This window comes from Ziziphus jujuba, chromosome 4 (assembly GCF_031755915.1).
Source record: "Ziziphus jujuba cultivar Dongzao chromosome 4, ASM3175591v1".
Classification (NCBI taxonomy): domain Eukaryota; kingdom Viridiplantae; phylum Streptophyta; class Magnoliopsida; order Rosales; family Rhamnaceae; genus Ziziphus; species Ziziphus jujuba.
In genome coordinates this window covers 32311138-32329590 of record NC_083382.1, presented here as the reverse complement: position 1 = coordinate 32329590, position 18453 = coordinate 32311138, and the positions used below count along the sequence as shown (strand labels likewise).

Here is an 18453-nt window from a genome sequence, read left to right as displayed (position 1 = left end):
TAATAAACAACTAAAAGGTACGCATCATTACCATGCATTATCCATTTAAATTTTTACAACCTTGTCATTTTAGTTTCTAACATTAATTATTAAGCTTTCTAGTCTCAATAAAATTCAAAAGTCTAAATTATATACACATATATAAAACTTATAAGTTCTTTTTAATACTCTCTAAATAGTGTAGTTACGTAGCTTTAAGGATTCTTATTATTAATATATAGGCCATGGACTTCATAAAACAAAGAGCAATTTTTTTTTTTTTCTTTTTGGTTGGCTTTAATATAAACAAAGAGAATTAGTGAATTATAACTTCATAGAAAATACAATTTAGAAAGCATAACAATGTTATGGAAAAGGAGGAAGATATGGTGAACAATCTTCAGACTTTACATCACATTTCCCCCACTAGACACCAATCCTCATCTCCTTCTGCTTGGTCCATCACATCACCAACATTATTACCATTTTCATCGTCATCAACATTATTACCATTTTCATTGTCATCACCATTATTTATCGCAATGTGAAATCCCACCACCACATGATCCAAATCATCATTACCACATGAACCATCATACCCATCCACATCTCTGTCATGACCATCATTATCATTATCCTCTAGCCGATCCAAAATAGCCGAAGCAGAGTAGCCAGAGAAATTCAAACCCTGCCGGCCAGGCCAAGTGACCAACCTATGATTTGAAACGACATCGCACGATCTGATCTTTTGGGTCCCTTTGGTCTTGTCCTTGGCCTTGCAAGCGGGGTGCCTATTGTCACGGACTTGTTTGTTTACCCTTCAAGCCGTGCGGCCTTAGTTGCTATTCCGACCCTTTGTTGCAACTAAGTAAGCCTTTTGCTCACTAAAAGAGAAAGCTAAGCAAAGAAAGCTAGAACACAAAGAGAGTTTGGGAGAATGAAAGTATATTACTTAGAGGAGAGCTTTACAAGTGAATGTGGGAATTCTTGGATCCTTGGATGGTTTAGCCAAATGAGGCCTCCACCTATTTATAGGCACACAAAGTCTAATCCTACGGCTATAATTGCTTTGATCCTACGGTGGAGAATGGGTGTCTAGATCCTTCCCACCTCCTTTACATAAAATATCTAAAGAAGCATCTAGAATGGATATGTACATGGCTTGACCTAGAGTTCTCCACAAGGTTCTAGAGAATTCTACACTACTCTAGGTGCTTGGCCCATTGTAAGGCCCAAAGTAGATTATAAGGCCCAAAATGGAGAGAATGCTCACCAAGTGTTTGATGAAATGCCCCAACCGTGACATTCTCCCCCACCTATGCCGTCGACGTCCTCGTCGAGCTTTCTTCATGGAACCTCTTGATGTAATTTTCAAATTGCCAAAGCGCGGTAGCAGGTTCCCAACTTGCTTCGCTATCGGGAAGTCCCTTCCATTTCACCAAGTACTCATGACTCGGATGGTTATCCCTTCCACGAACTACTCGATCAGCTAAGATGCTCTCCACATCCTTGTCATAAGTGTTGTAGACCCCTATTGGTGCTCGCTTCGACTCCCTTCTTGTTTGGTCTTCCTCATCCTTGTAGTATGGCTTTAAGCAACTTACATGGAAGACCGGGTGAAGTTTGAGTGTTGGAGGTAACTCCACCTTATAAGATACCTTGCCCACCTTCTTGACGATTGGAAATGGTCCCTCGTATCGGCGAACAAGGCCTTTGTGTAGCCCTCGGGTAGACTTGTGTTGGGATGAAAGGATTTTGATGAACACCAAGTCTCCCACTTGATACTCCACATGCCTTCTTTTGGCATCCGCCCACTTCTTCATTTTCTTGGTGGCCTTATGAAGGTACGACCTTGCTAAGTCCACTTGTTCATGCCAACCTTTGGCAATCTTGAATGCGGCAGGACTCCTTCCTCCATACTTGGTAACAAGTGTTTGTGGAGTGAGTGGTTGTTGCCCCGTGGCTAACTCGAATGGACTTCGATTGGTGGACTCGCTCCTTTGCAAGTTGTAGGAGAATTGGGCAACATCTAGCAGCTTTGCCCAATCATGTTGATTGGCACTCACAAAGTGCCGTAGATATAGCTCTAATAGCGCATTAGCTCGCTCGGTTTGCCCATCGGTTTGTGGATGAAAGCTTGTAGAGAAATGCAACTCCGAGCCCATGAGCTTAAATAACTCCGTCCAAAACCTTCCGGTGAACCTTGAGTCTCGATCACTTATAATTGATCTTGGGAGTCCCCAATACTTCACCACGTGCTTGAAAAATAGCCGTGCCGTCTCCTCAGCTGGACACTCCTTTGTCGCGGCAATGAATGTAGCATACTTAGAAAATCGATCAACCACTACGATTATAGTGCTACATCCCTCGGACTTGGGTAAGCCAATGATGAAGTCCATGGTGATGCTCTCCCATGGTCTCTCTGGAGTTGGTAGTGGCTCCAATAAACCTGCGGGTTGTCGTTGCTCCACCTTGTCTTGTTGACAAACAAGGCAGGTCTTCACATACATCTCGATGTCATCCCGCATTTGTGGCCAGTAATAGTTCGTCTCCAACAAAGCTCTCGTACGCTTTTGCCCCGGGTGGCCAGCCCATTTGGTGTCATGGCATTCCTTGATCAAATTCTTCCTTATGTTGCCCCACCTTGGTACATAGATGCGATGCCCCTTTGTGTAGAGAAAGCCATCTTCAACCCAAAACCTCTTAGTCTTGCCCTCCATGGCAAGTTGTAGGAGTTGTTTGGCCACAACATCACGGTCCATGCCCTCCTTTATTAGGTTGGGTAGTTCCCCTTGGAACTTGGTTATCGATGCTAGTTCGGCTTTCCTACTTAAAGCATCGGCAACTACGTTGGCCGTACCGGGCTTGTATTCGAGCTTGTAGTCGAACTCGGCAAGAAAATCTTGCCAACGAGCTTGCTTGGGGCTTAACTTCTTTTGAGTTTGGAAGTAGCTTGTGGCCACATTGTCAGTCTTTACCACAAATTTGGACCCCAGCAAGTAATGCCTCCAAGTGCGCAAGCAGTGGATGATGGCGGTCATCTCCTTTTCTTGGACCGTATACCTCCTCTCCGTGTCGTTGAGCTTGCGGCTTTCAAATGCGATTGGATGCCTTTCTTGCATCAACACGCCCCCTATGGCAAAATCGGAAGCATCGGTGTGCACCTCGTATGGTTTGGAGTAATCGGGCAATGCCAACACGGGTTCCTTCATAATTGCCTCCTTCAAATTTTCAAAGGCTTGTTGGCATTGGGTGGACCAACTCCATGTCTTGTTCTTCTTTAGCAGATCGGTGAGTGGTGCGGCTAGGGCAGAATACCCTTTGATAAACCTCCTATAATAGTTAACAAGACCAAGAAAAGATCGCAGCTCACTCACCTTGGTTGGAGGATCCCATTCTTGAATGGCTTTCACTTTGGCTTCATCCATGTGCAGTTTGCCATCCTTGATCTTATGGCCGAGGAAGTACACCTCATTAGTTGCAAACGAGCACTTCTCTCTCTTCACGTAAAGCTCATTATCCTTTAGGACCTTGAACACAATTCGTAGGTGGTGGATGTGCTCCTCTAACGTCTTGCTATAGATGACGATGTCATCCAAATAGACCACCACGAATTTGTCCAAGTAAGGATGGAAGATCTTGTTCATGAGAGTGCAGAATGTGGCGGGTGCGTTGGTGAGACCAAAGGGCATGACGAGGAATTCGTATGCTCCATATCGAGTAACACATGTAGTCTTTGGCTCATCACCCTCTGTAATTCTAACTTGGTAGTACCCCGATCTTAAGTCAAGTTTAGTAAAGTACCTTACTCCTCCAAGTTGATCAAACAAATCGGCTATCAACGGTATAGGGTACTTGTTCTTGATGGTAACCTTGTTAAGTGCCCTATAATCGATGCATAGCCTTAACGATCCATCGTGTTTCTTTTGGAACAAGACGGGTGCTCCATAAGGTGCTTTCGATGGTTGAATGTAACCGGCATTCAAAAGCTCCTTAAGTTGTCTCCTTAGCTCCTCTAGCTCCGGTGGAGACATGCGATATGGTGCTTTTGCGGGTGGTTTTGCACCGGGCTCCAATTCGATGCAATGATCCACCTCCCTCCTTGGTGGAAGTTTCTTGGGTAGTTGTGGTGGCATGACATCCTTGAACTCTTCAAGGACTTGGCTAACCTCCTTCGGTGGCTCCTTGGAAGTAACTTCTTCTTCCTCGCGTAGAGTAGCAAGGAATGTAGGCTCTCCTTTCTTTACTCCTTTCTTGAGTTGCATGGCGGAGAGGCGGTTGGAAGTACTTGGCTTGTGCATTGTTGGAATCGTGCAAGGGCCTCCCTCCATTATGCACACCGTGTTGTAGCGAGGGAGAGGGACCACATTGAATTGCCTAAGGAATTCCATGCCAAGTACAATATCAAAATCATCCATAGGAGCAATGGAGAAGTTTACGTTACCTTGCCAAGTGCCAAGGTGCAACTCCACGTTACGGGCCATGCCATCTAGCGGTTTAGCCTCCGCGTTCACCGTTTTCAACCACCCTTGACCTTTGTCAAGTTTTAGGCCAAGCCTCCTGGCCTCCTCCCTCTTTATGAAATTGTGAGATGCTCCGGTGTCCACCATGACTTGAGCATCCTTACCATTAATACGTGCCGCCACGTACATGAGGGAGTTGTCCTTTGCATTGTGAGCTGGGATTGGTCTAGCCTTCAATGAGTTAAGGAGTTGTAGACAACCCATTTGTGTGTGCTCGTGAGTTTCCCTCTCCTCGAGCATGGCACTTAAGGACTTCCTCTTTGGACAATCTCTAGCCCAATGGGGACCATCACATAAGAAGCAATTTTCTTTCGGCTTGAATTCGGGCTTGCCTCCTTTCTTCCAATCTTTGTTAGGTAGTGGTGGCCTTCTTGGAAACTCCTTACTTTGGGGAGTTTTATGGAATTTGGCTCCCCCACCTTTAATATAATTAATCTTAGGCTTAGAGTTGGAAGACTCACCTTGCCTATATTCGACAAGCGTTTCGGCCGTAGTGAGGGCGGTGGAAATATCTTGTACTCCCCTTCGTTGAAGCTCTTGGTATGCCCACGGTTGCAACCCATCCATGAAGTTGAAAAGGAGATCCTCCTCACTCATGTTGGGAATTTGGAGCATTAACCCAGAGAATTGCTCCACATATTCACGGATGGATCGTTGGTGCTTCAACTCCTTCATGCGTTTCCTAGCATCATTCGCTACATTCTCGGGATAGAATTGCTTCTTCAATTCTCTTTTTAAATCTTCCCAAGAATTAATAGTGCATATGCCTTTCTTCATTTCTTCATGCTTTCTACGCCACCATACCGCAGCAAGATTAGTAAGATATAGGGTAGCGGTGTTTACCTTTTGCTTCTCGTCTTGGAAATCCAAGGCCTCGAAGTATCGTTCCATGTGCCACATGTAGTTGTCCAACTCCTTTGCATCCCTTCTCCCACTAAACTCCTTGGGCTTGGGAACATCTACCCTTGGAGTAGAGACTATTTGTTGGGTGGTGGCCGTGCCACTAGTTGCAGCTCTCTTGCATAACGCCCAATCCTCTCGTGTCTCCTCTAAACTCTTCTTAAACTCATCTAATTGAGCTTGCATAAGGGACAAGGTTTCAATTACCTTTGTTTGGAAAGCTTGGCTTTCATAACGCCATGCCTCGGTGTTGGCCTCGTTGGTGTATTGCATGGTACCTCTAAGCTCCCCCACTTGGTCACCCACACGACCATCGAGCTCCTCCATGCCTTGCTCCACCTGATCAAGCCGCTCCAACATGTCGGCAACGGCCAACTCCATCTTGACCACCTTGGTCTCCATGGCGGTGAGAACGTCCTTCGACTTTGAACGCCCACGTCCCTTCCTTGCAGCTTCGGGGATGACCTCCCTTCCCCTTGCTTCTTCAATCACAACCTCTGATGAAGACATGTTGCTCTAGATGCTAGCTTTAACCTTGGCTCTGATACCACTTGTCACGGACTTGTTTGTTTACCCTTCAAGCCGTGCGGCCTTAGTTGCTATTCCGACCCTTTGTTGCAACTAAGTAAGCCTTTTGCTCACTAAAAGAGAAAGCTAAGCAAAGAAAGCTAGAGCATAAAGAGAGTTTGGGAGAATGAAAGTATATTACTTAGAGGAGAGCTTTACAAGTGAATGTGGGAATTCTTGGATCCTTGGATGGTTTAGCCAAATGAGGCCTCCACCTATTTATAGGCACACAAAGTCTAATCCTACGGCTATAATTGCTTTGATCCTACAGTGGAGAATGGGTGTCTAGATCCTTCCCACCTCCTTTACATAAAATATCTAAAGAAGCATCTAGAATGGATATGTACATGGCTTGACCTAGAGTTCTCCACAAGGTTCTAGAGAATTCTACACTACTCTAGGTGCTTGGCCCATTGTAAGGCCCAAAATAGGCCCAAAGTAGATTATAAGGCCCAAAATGGAGAGAATGCTCACCAAGTGTTTGATGAAATGCCCCAACCGTGACACTATGACAGCCGGGGCAGCGAGCCTTGCCACACTTTCCGGTGAACTTGGAGTGGTTGGTTGGCTTGGATGAGACTTTGGAGAACAATCTGGCTGTTGGAGGTTAGTCCAAGTGGTTGACAAATCTGGCAGTGGGTCTGGGGTTCAATGGGGATGGTAGGATCCAATAGGTTCGAACCATCCCATGTTGGCAACCCTCTCTCTTCATGTTATGTTTAGCCAACTTGAAAAATATATGGAAGCTTGAAGAAAATGACGGTTATGGCTCTGCTTTACAAAGGAGGTTGGATTCGACTAGGAAAAAAAAAAAAAAATGAAACTTGGGAAGCAACAAGATGTTTGATTGGTGGGCCAAGCCACTAAAAAATTGAAAGTAATAAACAGCTCATCAACTACATTTAAAAAAAAAAAAATTGAAATTACAAAGAGAGGCTTGAGGAAGAGGCAGAAGCAGAGCAAGTTACCCAAGTGATAAGAAAATGGATCACTTCGAACAACCTATATTTAGGCTTTGATTTGGATAATTTTAGATAAATAAATAAATTATATAAAGAAAGGTTCTCGAGGCAGAGAAATTTCCTGAAGGACACTAGGAAATTTCTTGGACCAAGTCACAAAAACCCTTCATAATTAAGCCCTCAATGATATTCATAATATAAAAAAGTAGCAAAATCTTATTCCAATAACAATTTATGGAAAAAGTTAAAAGAATCAAAAATCATAATGATATAAAGTACTGAAATAGGACATAGTAGTTGTCAATTATAGGTCTCCGCTCTCTAAACGAACAGAACACAACTATACTGTATGTTCTGCACAACTTTGTTTAATAATAATGATCCATCAAGCATATTACAAAGTAAAGCTTATGATTTTATAAGATTCCTAGGTTTAAAACAAGAAGCATGTGTTATCATTAGAGAATTTAGTTTCATATATTGGCATTATCATTAGAGAATCGAGTTATTTAATTTCTTCTTGATGATGAAAACTCAGAATTTTAGACAAAGCAGTCAAACAACCATTCTCTATGAAATTTTGTGTCATCTAGGTCGAATTCTTCTTTCAAGTAAAATAATTATATGAGTTTTAATTACAATTCCTACTTAATATTCATAGTATTCACCAAAAAAAAAAAATCGTAGTCAATAACAAATTAACAATAAGGGGATTCAACTTACAAGTGCCATAATGAAATTTTCCAAGTTTGCCATTCTCATTCTCTTCTTTGTCTACTATTCTCTTAGGTCTGCAATCTCTGCTCTCTTCCTCTGACAAATCTGTTAGGAAATTGTGTTGTGTGGCACACAATTACAGCTGAAGTCAAAATTATAAAAATGAAAAATTTGCATGTAAAATAGTAAAATAAAATACACACAAAATAATTGGCAATTGTAAAAGGACTTCATTATAGCGAAATAATATAACAATTCCTGTCTAAAATAAGGAGAGTATAATTGATAATACCCTCTCTCTTATAATAAGAGAAGACACACTCTCTCTACAAAGGAAAGATACAAATATTTAGGAAATATTTTTTTTCTCTCTCTAATACTCTCCTTCTCTCTCTCTCTCTGTTTTTCACAAAGAAAAGACATGAATATTTAGGATAAACCCTTTTAATTCTCTCTCTAATATTCTCCTTCTCTCTCTCTTTGCTTCTCATGCCAAGAAATGGAATACAAACGAATGACGCAAATATTTAAGAAAGATCCTTTCTAATTCTCTCTCTAATACTTTCCTTCTCTCTATTTGTTTCCATGTTTCTCACACCAAGAATGGAATTGTCTTCTACATGAGATCGACCCTTCTTCAAAATGGGATACTTTTCAAAGCGAGGAGTGATGCATATGGGTAGAGGAGTTCAAATTGAAATTGAATTCTCCTTAGGTAGAGTTCAACTTGAAATTGAATTCTCCTAAGGTGGTAGAGTTCAAATTGAATTTCTCCTCTATCATGACAATTTAATGCTTGCTCTTCCACCTCCTTTGACCGGTCCAATGCTTCATTAAGAAGCAAAAGTGGTTTTACCGCCACATATCTCCCACTTAAAGTCACTTTTGCTATAATCCTTCTATCCTTTCTACTTGTCATTTCATTCTCATGTTGCTCATATTCCTGCTAGGCCAATGGAGTATCTAAAGTTTGATCCTTCATAATATAATGCAGCATTTAAGGTACCCTTCACATATCTGAGGATCCTCTTCATAGTATTCCAATGTTCTCTACCAGGATTCTCCATGTACCGACTAACCGCTCCCACTGCTTATGCAATGTCTGGTCTTGTGCACACCATAATGAACATTAAACTACCCACTGCTGATACATACGGTACTCGAGATGCTGATACATACGGTACTCGAGATATTTTCATTCTCTTTTTTTCATTGCTAGGGCTCATACTTGAGGATAACTTGAAATTAATAGGAAGATGGGTAAGAATTGGCTTACAATTTTGTATGTTGAAACACTGCAAAATTTTCTTCAAGTAATTCTTCTAAGAAGCCAAATCTTCCTATTATTTTTATCTCGGTAAATTTGCATCCCCAGAATCTTGTTTGCTGGTCCCAAGTCCTTCATTCCAAACTCCCTAGCCAACTGTGCCTTCAAGTTTTTAATACGATCTTTGTTGGGGCCTGCTACCAACATGTCATCAACATACAACAGCAAAAGAATAAAATCACCATCACCAAATCTCTTGTACTAAGCACAAGGATCTGAACTAAGTTTGTTGTATCCTAGGCTCATGATGAAGGAATCAAATCTCTTATACTAACATCTCGGCGCCTGTTTGAGACTGTATAGAGATTTGTTCAACCTGCTGCAAACCAAGTTCTCCTTTTCTTTTTCTTCAAAAACCTCCTGGTTGGAGCATGTAAATCTCTTCTTCATGTTTTCCATGAAGAAATGCAGTTTTCACATTTCTATTGATTATTACCTCGTAAGCAGTGGGATCCCATAGGCGATACCCTTTAACTCCATTAACACACCCTAAGAAAATGTACTTTATGGATTTTGGATCCAGTTTTGATGTTTCTTGGGCATTGTACATAACAAAAGCAGGACTTCCGACTATATGTAAGCGAGAATAATCTACTGGCTTACCAGTCCACATCTCTATCGGCATTTTCAGATCAATTGTGATTGATGGTGACCAATTGATCTGTAACACCTCGTCTCGAAGTACATCGGAAATTTCTAAAATTTGACCAAGGTTGACTGGGTTTGATCGTCGTTGACCGAGAAGGGGTCAAATGTTGACTTTTTGTTCCTAATGGAATTTCACATTGACCGAGGTACCGTTAAAAAGTATACGTTGTCACGAGTTCATAGACTAGTAGCACGTCGAAAACGGAGCTACGGTTTGAAAGTTATGAGCAAAACAAGTTGAGGTCCAAACTGTCCAAGGAGTGCCGGAGTTGACTTTTTGTTCATGCAAAGTTGAGCTTTGACTCATGCATGATTGTGAAGTACTCGTCGATACGAGTTTATAGACTAGCGGCACGTCCGATTTGGACATATGGTTTGAAAGTTGTGGAACTGTGAAGTTTTTCCGAGATAGCATTTACTATTCATGGATCTGTATGTGTGTGAACAGTGGTGCCACATGTCAAAAAAAAATGGACCCACCCGTGAGTACACAATAGCACCCACGAACATTTTGACTGGCTGAGAAGGGGAGGGAGGAGAGAGAAGGAGAAGGAGGAGAGAGAGAGAGAGAGAGAGAGCTAGAGAGAGAAACCCAACCGGCCAACTGCCGTTCACCTATTTCCAGCCACCAGAACAGTACAGGTGCCACCCTAGCTTGAAGCCCACCTGAAAATCGGCCGGCTAGCCAAAAATCAGGGCCAACGGACCGCCGACGCGCCCGGATTGAGACATTATCCGGCAGCGGCATCGATTTCTTCAAATCCAGATTTCTCTCTATTCCAACCTCCATTTACCTTACTGTCGGTCCCCTTGAGTCACTCATTTCCCGATCTACCTTCCCACCAAAAATCACGGCCAGTGGTCACCGGACGTGCCGCCGGCGGTGGCGGATTCTGGTGACCACCGCGGCTCGTATGGAAATCAACTTTCCGGCAAGTTTCCAGTTGCACTGTCTATCCTTTCCCACTAATTCCGACCCTATGAACCCAAATCCGGTGTCCACTTTCCTCAATTCTTAACGGATTGTGAGAATCAAAGGCCTAAAATCCATGAGCTTTCCGGCGAGATTCCGGCCACCTCGAGTCCGATCTCCGGGAAATAAGACTAGATTCATAATCCTCATTTTACAAGCTTCATTTTGGTATATTACTCACAAATTTTGGTTAACGTTAATGTTAAACCCCTCGAGTACAGGGTCTTATTTATCTGAATAAAATATTGATTTATTTGAATTATGTAATATTGTTGTTCTAGGAGCACGTGTGCATCGTGGAATTGATCCCATGGAGGATCTTGGGTTAATTGCATACTCGAGGTGAGTGACCCACCTTCAAATTAATTTCGGGAATAAAATTTGTGAATATTTTGTATTAATTGAATATTTGAAATTGATATTCTATGTGATAAATATTTAGTAGATTTATATTTGGAAATTTGATGCTTAATTGAGTGAATCAAAATATTTATATATTAAGAAATATATTGATCTAAAGAATTTTACAAAATTGAAATTGAAATTATTAATTATTAAATTAATTTGTTGGAATATTTCATAATTGAATATTTCGAAAATATGTTTATGTGTTCAATATTATGAGAATTTCTATCTAGAACTGTATTGCCAATTTATAATGTTTTTAATATATGTTTTGGTGCCAAAAGAATATATTTGGGAATTTAAAGAAATTGTGGTTTTGATTTATTTTAATTATTGTTATGGTTATCATTCAATTATTGTGCACAATTATATGAATTAATTATATATGGAATTTATATTGTTTTCATATCACTGATTTAAATTGGTTTTTGAGAATTTGAGAAAAATATGGATTTAAATTATTATGTTTTAAAAATATTTATACATTGAAATATTAATGGCTTGATCTTATGCCAATGAAAAGTTTGTATATTCAAATTGATGGATTTGAACTTGATAGATTTTAAAGTGATAGATTTATGATGAGGATTAAAGAAAAAAATGTGGGAATGTGAGTTTGAAAAATGGTATAATTCCCACGGTGAATTTTGGAAAAAATTGCGTATTTTAATAATAAATTTAGTTATTTGTTTTAGCCGCACCCATACAGTACTGGTGTTCTGTATTGTGTATGTGGATGAGTGCGCAAGTTATAATGTCTCCCGTGAGTTGCTATTGGACCGAGGGCAGGCAAGTTTGATTTTGGCCATAAGCTGCCCCCTTCCATGGCCGGGTTGACGGTTTAAGCAGCGGCGCTGTCGGGATGCCAAAGCGACCATATGCAAGTTTCTCTCTTTAACCTCCTGCCAGATGGTGCTCGGGACGCTGGGTATCATAGGGCATCACTGGTATACAATGTGGTGCGTCAAGTATTATGTTCCAGCTATAAATTTCAAATCCTAAAGGTTTTAAAATTGTATTTAAATTAAATGTATTTAATTTGTTTTATCATCTATTTCTAATTAGTATTTTAGTATTTTCTAAAATATAATTATTCATATTTTATGTCACTTATTTTAAATTAATATTTTTAAAATGCATCTTGCCATAAAAATATTATATAGATTGGTTGAGTATTTCAAAATAAATATTATAGTATTTTTCTACCATTTATTTTACAGGATTGTTTGTAATTATTTAAATTATATTTTTGATACTGTTTATTTTGATTTATTAAATCAAATTTTATGAATTATATATTGAATTTTTCCTTTATGCTATATTTCTTTAATGCAAGTATTCTAAATTTATTTTATTATATTTCATTACATTTTATTTGTATTTGGATTATTTAATTATTTATTAAATTAATTGTTCCTTGACTTTTGGGCATAAAATATTGGGTTTTGCAAAAATGTTTTAAAGGGGGAACTTTTCTAACGGAGTGAATAGTGAGGGTTTTGAGAGAAAATATTACTTTCAATTAATTATTATTTATTTACTTGTTGATTCTTAATTAATCAAATGTGCTATAATTATCGTTAATTGTACAATAGATAGGGTCACTTACTGAGATGATTAGCATCTCACATTTTAAATTCTATTCTCTTAGGTACAAAGATTGATAGACGTTCTTCTGGAGCGAGCTTAATCTTCGTCGCTGTGGTATTTTGAGAAGTTCTCTTTATTTTCATTTATTTCTATTGTAATATTTCTTTCATCCTTATTGTATAACTTTCATACTTAATTGTACTCTATGAAGCTCTGTATACTGTCTTGGACATTTATTTATTAATTATGCACTAATTTCCTATCATTCATTTGAAGTGCTGCAAATTTGTGGAATTAAATTGTTGTAATGTGGGAGGAATAAGGTGGTGTATATAGTAGTGTGTTTTCAATGCAGGAAATTTGTGGTAAGTCCAACCCTTAGGGGAGGTTCTGCTGGATTTTCCATTGGAAGGTTCGGTAGGGTTTCCCTGGGATCAGGGCTTGTCTAGGATTCCGATGAGGGATTCTGGACGGGTCCTGACAGATCACATAGCAAGCAGTCTTAACTGCTTCTCCTCAAAATGACTTGGCCATCCCTGTAGTTCTCAACATCGCTCTTGTCCGTTCTAGTAAGGTTCTGTTCATCCGTTCTGCTACTTCATTTTACTGTGGAGTGTACGCCACCGTGAACTGCCTTTTGATACCTTCTTATTGACAAAAGCTATCAAATTCTTCACCAGTATATTCTCCTCTCTTGTCCATCCTCAAACATTTGATCTTCTTTTCAGATTCAAGTTCCACCTGCGCTTTGAATATTTTGAAAACTGGAAATACATCCACTTTCCTTTTGATTGGATACACCTAACATCTCTTGGAGTAATCATCAATAAAACATACAAGGTATCTTGCACCTCCTAGTGATGAAACTGATGCTTGCCAAACATCGGAGTGGATCAACTCTAAGATAGCTTTACTTCTAGCATTTGAACTGCTGAACTTTAATCTGTGCTGCTTACTAATAATACAATGCTCACAAAATGGTAATTGAACCTTTTTGAGCCCTGAAAGAAGCTTTTGTTCAGCAATAATCTTCTAATCTCGTTCCGACATGTGGCCAAGCTTACAGTGCCATATCATCGTTGATTTTTCTACAGAACTTGCCGATGATGTAGATGCTTCTCCTTCTTGTTGTGTTTTTCCTTTAAACATGTACAGATTTGCAGCTATCTTTTTCGTTTTCATCACCACAAGCACTCCTTTAATTATGTTCATGATCTCATCTTGAATATGGATTTTGCACCCACTATTATCTAATTGTCCCAAAGACAATAGATTTTTCTTCAAGCCTCGTATAATTTTGTGAGAGTGTCCCATATTTCCTTTGCAGTCTTTTTCTCCACCACACTTGACAATACCTCATCGGCTAGTGATAGGTGCAGATTAGCAATAACATTGCCATTCATCTCGTTCCATTTGCCATCGTCAACGATCTCCGCGGGCCTTTCTTCAACTGCAGCCAAGCATATATCTTTTCTTAAAACTGCTTTTATTATCATTTTCCTCAATGAGAAATTATTCCCATTGAATTTTTCTATTTCGTACTTCGTTGTCATTATTGAAGATGTCTATAAACCAGGCTCTGATACCACGGTTAGGAAATTGTGTTGTGTGGCACACAATTACAACTGAATCGAAATTATAAAAATGAGAAATTTGCATGTAAAATATTCAAATAAAATACACACAAAATAATTGGCAATTGTAGAAGGACTTCATTGTGGCGAAAGAATATAACAATTCCTCTCTAAAATAAGGAGCGCACAATTGATAATACCCTCTCTCTTATAATAGGAGAAAACACACTCTCTCTACAAAGGAAAGACACAAGTATTTAGGAAATTATTTTTTTCTCTCTCTAATACTCTCCTTCTCTCTGTCTCTCTGTTTCTCACAAAGGAAATACACGAATAGTTAGGAGAAACCCTTTTAGTTCTCTCTCTAATATTCTCCTTCTCTCTCTCTTTGCTTCTCATGCCAAGAAATGGAATACAAAGGATAGACACAAATATTTAGGAGAGATCCTTTCTAATTCTCTCTCTAATACTTTCCCTCTCTCTCTTTGTTTCCATGTTTCTCATACCAAGAATAGAATTGGCTTCTACATGAGATCGGCCCTTCTTCAAAATGGGATACTTTTCAAAGTGAAGAGTGATGCATATGGGTAGAGGAGTTCAAATTGAAATTGAATTCTCCTTAGGTAGAATTCAACTTGAAATTGAATTCTCCTAAAGTGGTAGAGTTCAAATTAAATTTGTCCTCTATCATAACAATTTAATGCTTGCTCTTCCACCTCCTGTGACCGGTCCAATGCTTCATTAAGAAGCAAAAGCGGCTTTACCGCCACAAAATCTTCAATGAAGGGGAAGCCAAATAATGAAGATTTGTGGGGAGAAGCAAGCAGAGACTATTCAAATACTAATTTTAGCTTAATGTATACACACACACACATATATATATATATATATATATATATATATATATATATGTATGTATACACACACACACACACACTCTTCTGGTGAAAGTATATTATTATCCAAGTGGGATTTTTCATTCTTATTTCTTAATTAGATAGAATTCTTAAAGAATATAAACTCCGCTCTATTATACATTATTACAAATACTGCTACTACTAATATGCATCATTACAATCACTACTGCTAGTATTACTATTATTATTAGTATTATTACGAAATACATATTCCACATCATATTAAATCAATTAATTATTATTATTATTATTTTTTATTGTCTGGGAAGAAGCGGAGATCTTAGCATTGTCCTTTAACCGGGCCATTGGTGGCACTGGCAATGAGCCATTCTGCATTCTTATTTTATTTTATTTTATTTTTGGAGTACATTCTTGCTTCGTTAGAAAAGAATTCTTAAAGGATATAATTAACTTTATCTTTAAATTTTCTCACATTATTAGAAAAAAATTCTAATTAATCTCCATTTTAGATTTTCTACAAATTATATATTGAAACGCGAATTATTTATTAGTTAATGATTTATTATATCTAATATTTTTTTTAGTAGGATACTATAAATAATATTATTAATTATTAAAAGTAATTGTTTAACCAGGACAAATAATTAAAGTACAATCCGTTAAGTATTCTTCTTGAAAGAAACAAATGGTAGAGAATCCCACACAGATAACACTAGCCGAAAGACTCTGTTATATATGTGTTAAGCAGATAAACCAGTCCACGAATAAAAGCCATAGCCAGTCTCTTTGCTTCACACACTACCCCTATCTTTCTCTCCCTGTCCTCCAGCTTGGAAAGCAAACTCATAAACATAAAGAACAAAAAGAAATCTTCTCTGCAATCCCTCTTTTCCCCTCTCAATAAATCTGAAAAAGGTTATTTGGCTTTTCCACATCCTGAAGAAGTCCAAAATTCTAGTTTATTGGTCTTGATATTAACCAAAAAAGCTAAATGATCTGTTCATGAAAGATTATTTGGGAGGTGAAAATGATAACTAGTAAAAAGGTATGCATCATCACCATTATCCATTAAAACGTTTACAATCTTTGTATTTAAATTTATAATATCAATTATTTAGCTTTCAAATCTCAGTACAATTTCAAAAGTCTAAATTATATAGTTTCAAGCGTCGAAGGAAGTGGATATTTGGAGAATTTCATTGCCACCTTGGCATTCTCGAGCAGTAACATACAAAGATATATATATATATATATATATATATATATTATAATCTCCTTTTTCTACATTCCAAATAGTATGTTACTATTTGTTTTGGCAAGTTAAAATAATGAATGGTGATAGTAATGTTCAATATTTTGCTTTCTTATTATTTACAATGATTTGAATAATTTTATGTGATTTCTATATAAGAATAGATAAATGAATAAATTATATCAAGAAAAAGGTTTTGAGGCAGAGAAATTTACAAAGGACGCTAGGAAGTAGGAAACCATGTTTAGGGTTCGATTTTTTATTAATTTTATGGGGTTTCGTGGACCAAATCACAATGAACCCCCTATAAGACAGGAGCAACATTTTATTCCAATAATAATGTTAAGGAAAAATTTTAAAGAATGTTAAGTATGTATATCAGTCAAAAATCATAAGGATATAAAGTGAAATAGGACATAATAGTTATTAATGTTTCCGCTCTCTAAGCAAATAGAACACAATTACACCCCAGGTTTGGCACAACTTTGTTTGATAACAATTAATCCATCAAGCAACATTATAAAAACGCATCTCAAATTATACGTAAAGCTTATGATTTTAAAAGATCCAAAAATAACAAAACAAAAATTATGTGCTAAATTTAGTTTCACATATTGGTATTGTGAATTTTTTGCCCTATTTTCAATATAAAAATTGAAGCTTGAATGGCTTCGGAGAAGAAAACGAGTTATTTGATTTTTTCTTGATGACGAAAAACCAGAATCTTGGACGAAGCAGCCACATAACCATTGTCTTTAAAATTTTCTGTGTTAGATACGTGGAATTCTTCTTTTTCTTTTAACTAAAGCAATTATATGAGTTCTAACTATTACACTACCTCTCCGATAATAATAACTTAACATTTATGATATTTGCAAAGCAAGAAACATAAAAACTAACATGAATAAGCGAATTCGCCTTACTGTTAAGTGCCATATGGAAACTATCCAATCCAAGTTTGCCATTCTCATTCTCTTCTTTTCTGCTATTTCTGCCACTTTTCCCCGGGAAAATCTTTGATAAAGAAGAAGCCAAATAGAAAAATCTTTATGAAGAAGCAGCCAAATAACAACCTTTCTTTGAAGATTTTCTCGGAGAAAATAGCAGGCATAGAAGTGAAGATGAACTTTATTTATTTATTTATTTTTTTTTTTGGGGACTTTCCACATACTAACTTAGGGTGTATATATATATATATATACACTCTTCGGGCCTAATTGTATTATTATCCAAGTTGGATTTTTCATTCTTGTTTCTTAATTAGATAGAATTCTTAAAGGATACAAACTCCACTCTATTATACATTATCACAAACACTGCTACTACTGAGATATACATTAATACAAGCACTATTGCTATTATAATTTATTAGTATTATTGTGAAATACATATTGCACATCATAATTAAACCAATTAATTAATTAATTTTCTTGATTGTCTAGGACGAAACAGAGATCTTGGCATTGTCCTTTTGCCTGGCCACTGGTGGCACTGGCAGTGAACCATTCTACATTCTTATTTTATTTTATTTTTATTTTTGGAGTACATTCTCTTAATTAGAAAAAAAAAATTCTTAAAGCATAAAATTTAGCTCATCCTTAAATTTTCTCAGATTATTAGAAATGAATTCTAATTAACCGCCTTTTTAGATTTTCTACAAATTATATATATTAAAAAAACGAAAATTATTTATTAGTTAGTAAATTATTATATATAATATTTATTTTTTAGTAGGCTACCAAAAATAATATTATTAATTATTAATAATAATTGTTTAACCAGGACACATAATTTAAGTTATATCCTTTAAAAATCCTTTTTGAAAGAAACAACTAATAGAGGAACCCACTTAGATAATACTTTTGAAAGGAGTAAGCTGTATATCATGCAGAAAAAGACCAGTCCACGAATGAAAGCCATAGCTACTCTCTTTGCTTCACACACTTCCCTATCTTTCTCTCTCTATCCTCTAGAGTGGAAAGAAAACCCATAAACGTAAAGAACAAGAAGAAATCTTCTCTGCCATCCCTCTTTTTCCCTCTCAATAAATCTTAGAAAGATTATTTGGCTTCTTCACATCCTGAAGACGTCCGAAATACTAGTTTGTTGGTCTTGGTATATTAACCAAGAAAGCTAAATAATCTGTTCATGAAAGATT

General features: G+C 37.6%; 1 protein-coding gene and 1 long non-coding RNA gene across 2 annotated transcripts; both read right to left on the bottom strand.

The window, feature by feature from the left end:
• Positions 1-230: 230 nt before the first annotated feature.
• Positions 231-787, bottom strand: LOC132803600 (uncharacterized; the record flags this gene model as incomplete). The annotated part of the gene is made up of 1 exon (XM_060816843.1): positions 231-787. A coding segment is annotated over one exon (396 nt), but the record flags the coding sequence as incomplete, so codon positions are not given.
• Positions 788-6479: 5692 nt separating this feature from the next.
• On the bottom strand, positions 6480-8305 carry LOC125422168 (uncharacterized). The gene is made up of 3 exons (XR_007240499.2): positions 7941-8305; positions 7655-7753; positions 6480-6767 (listed from the first exon to the last, which is right to left on the bottom strand). It is a non-coding gene; the product is annotated as an uncharacterized LOC125422168 (long non-coding RNA).
• Between the last annotated feature and the right edge of the window lie 10148 nt (positions 8306-18453).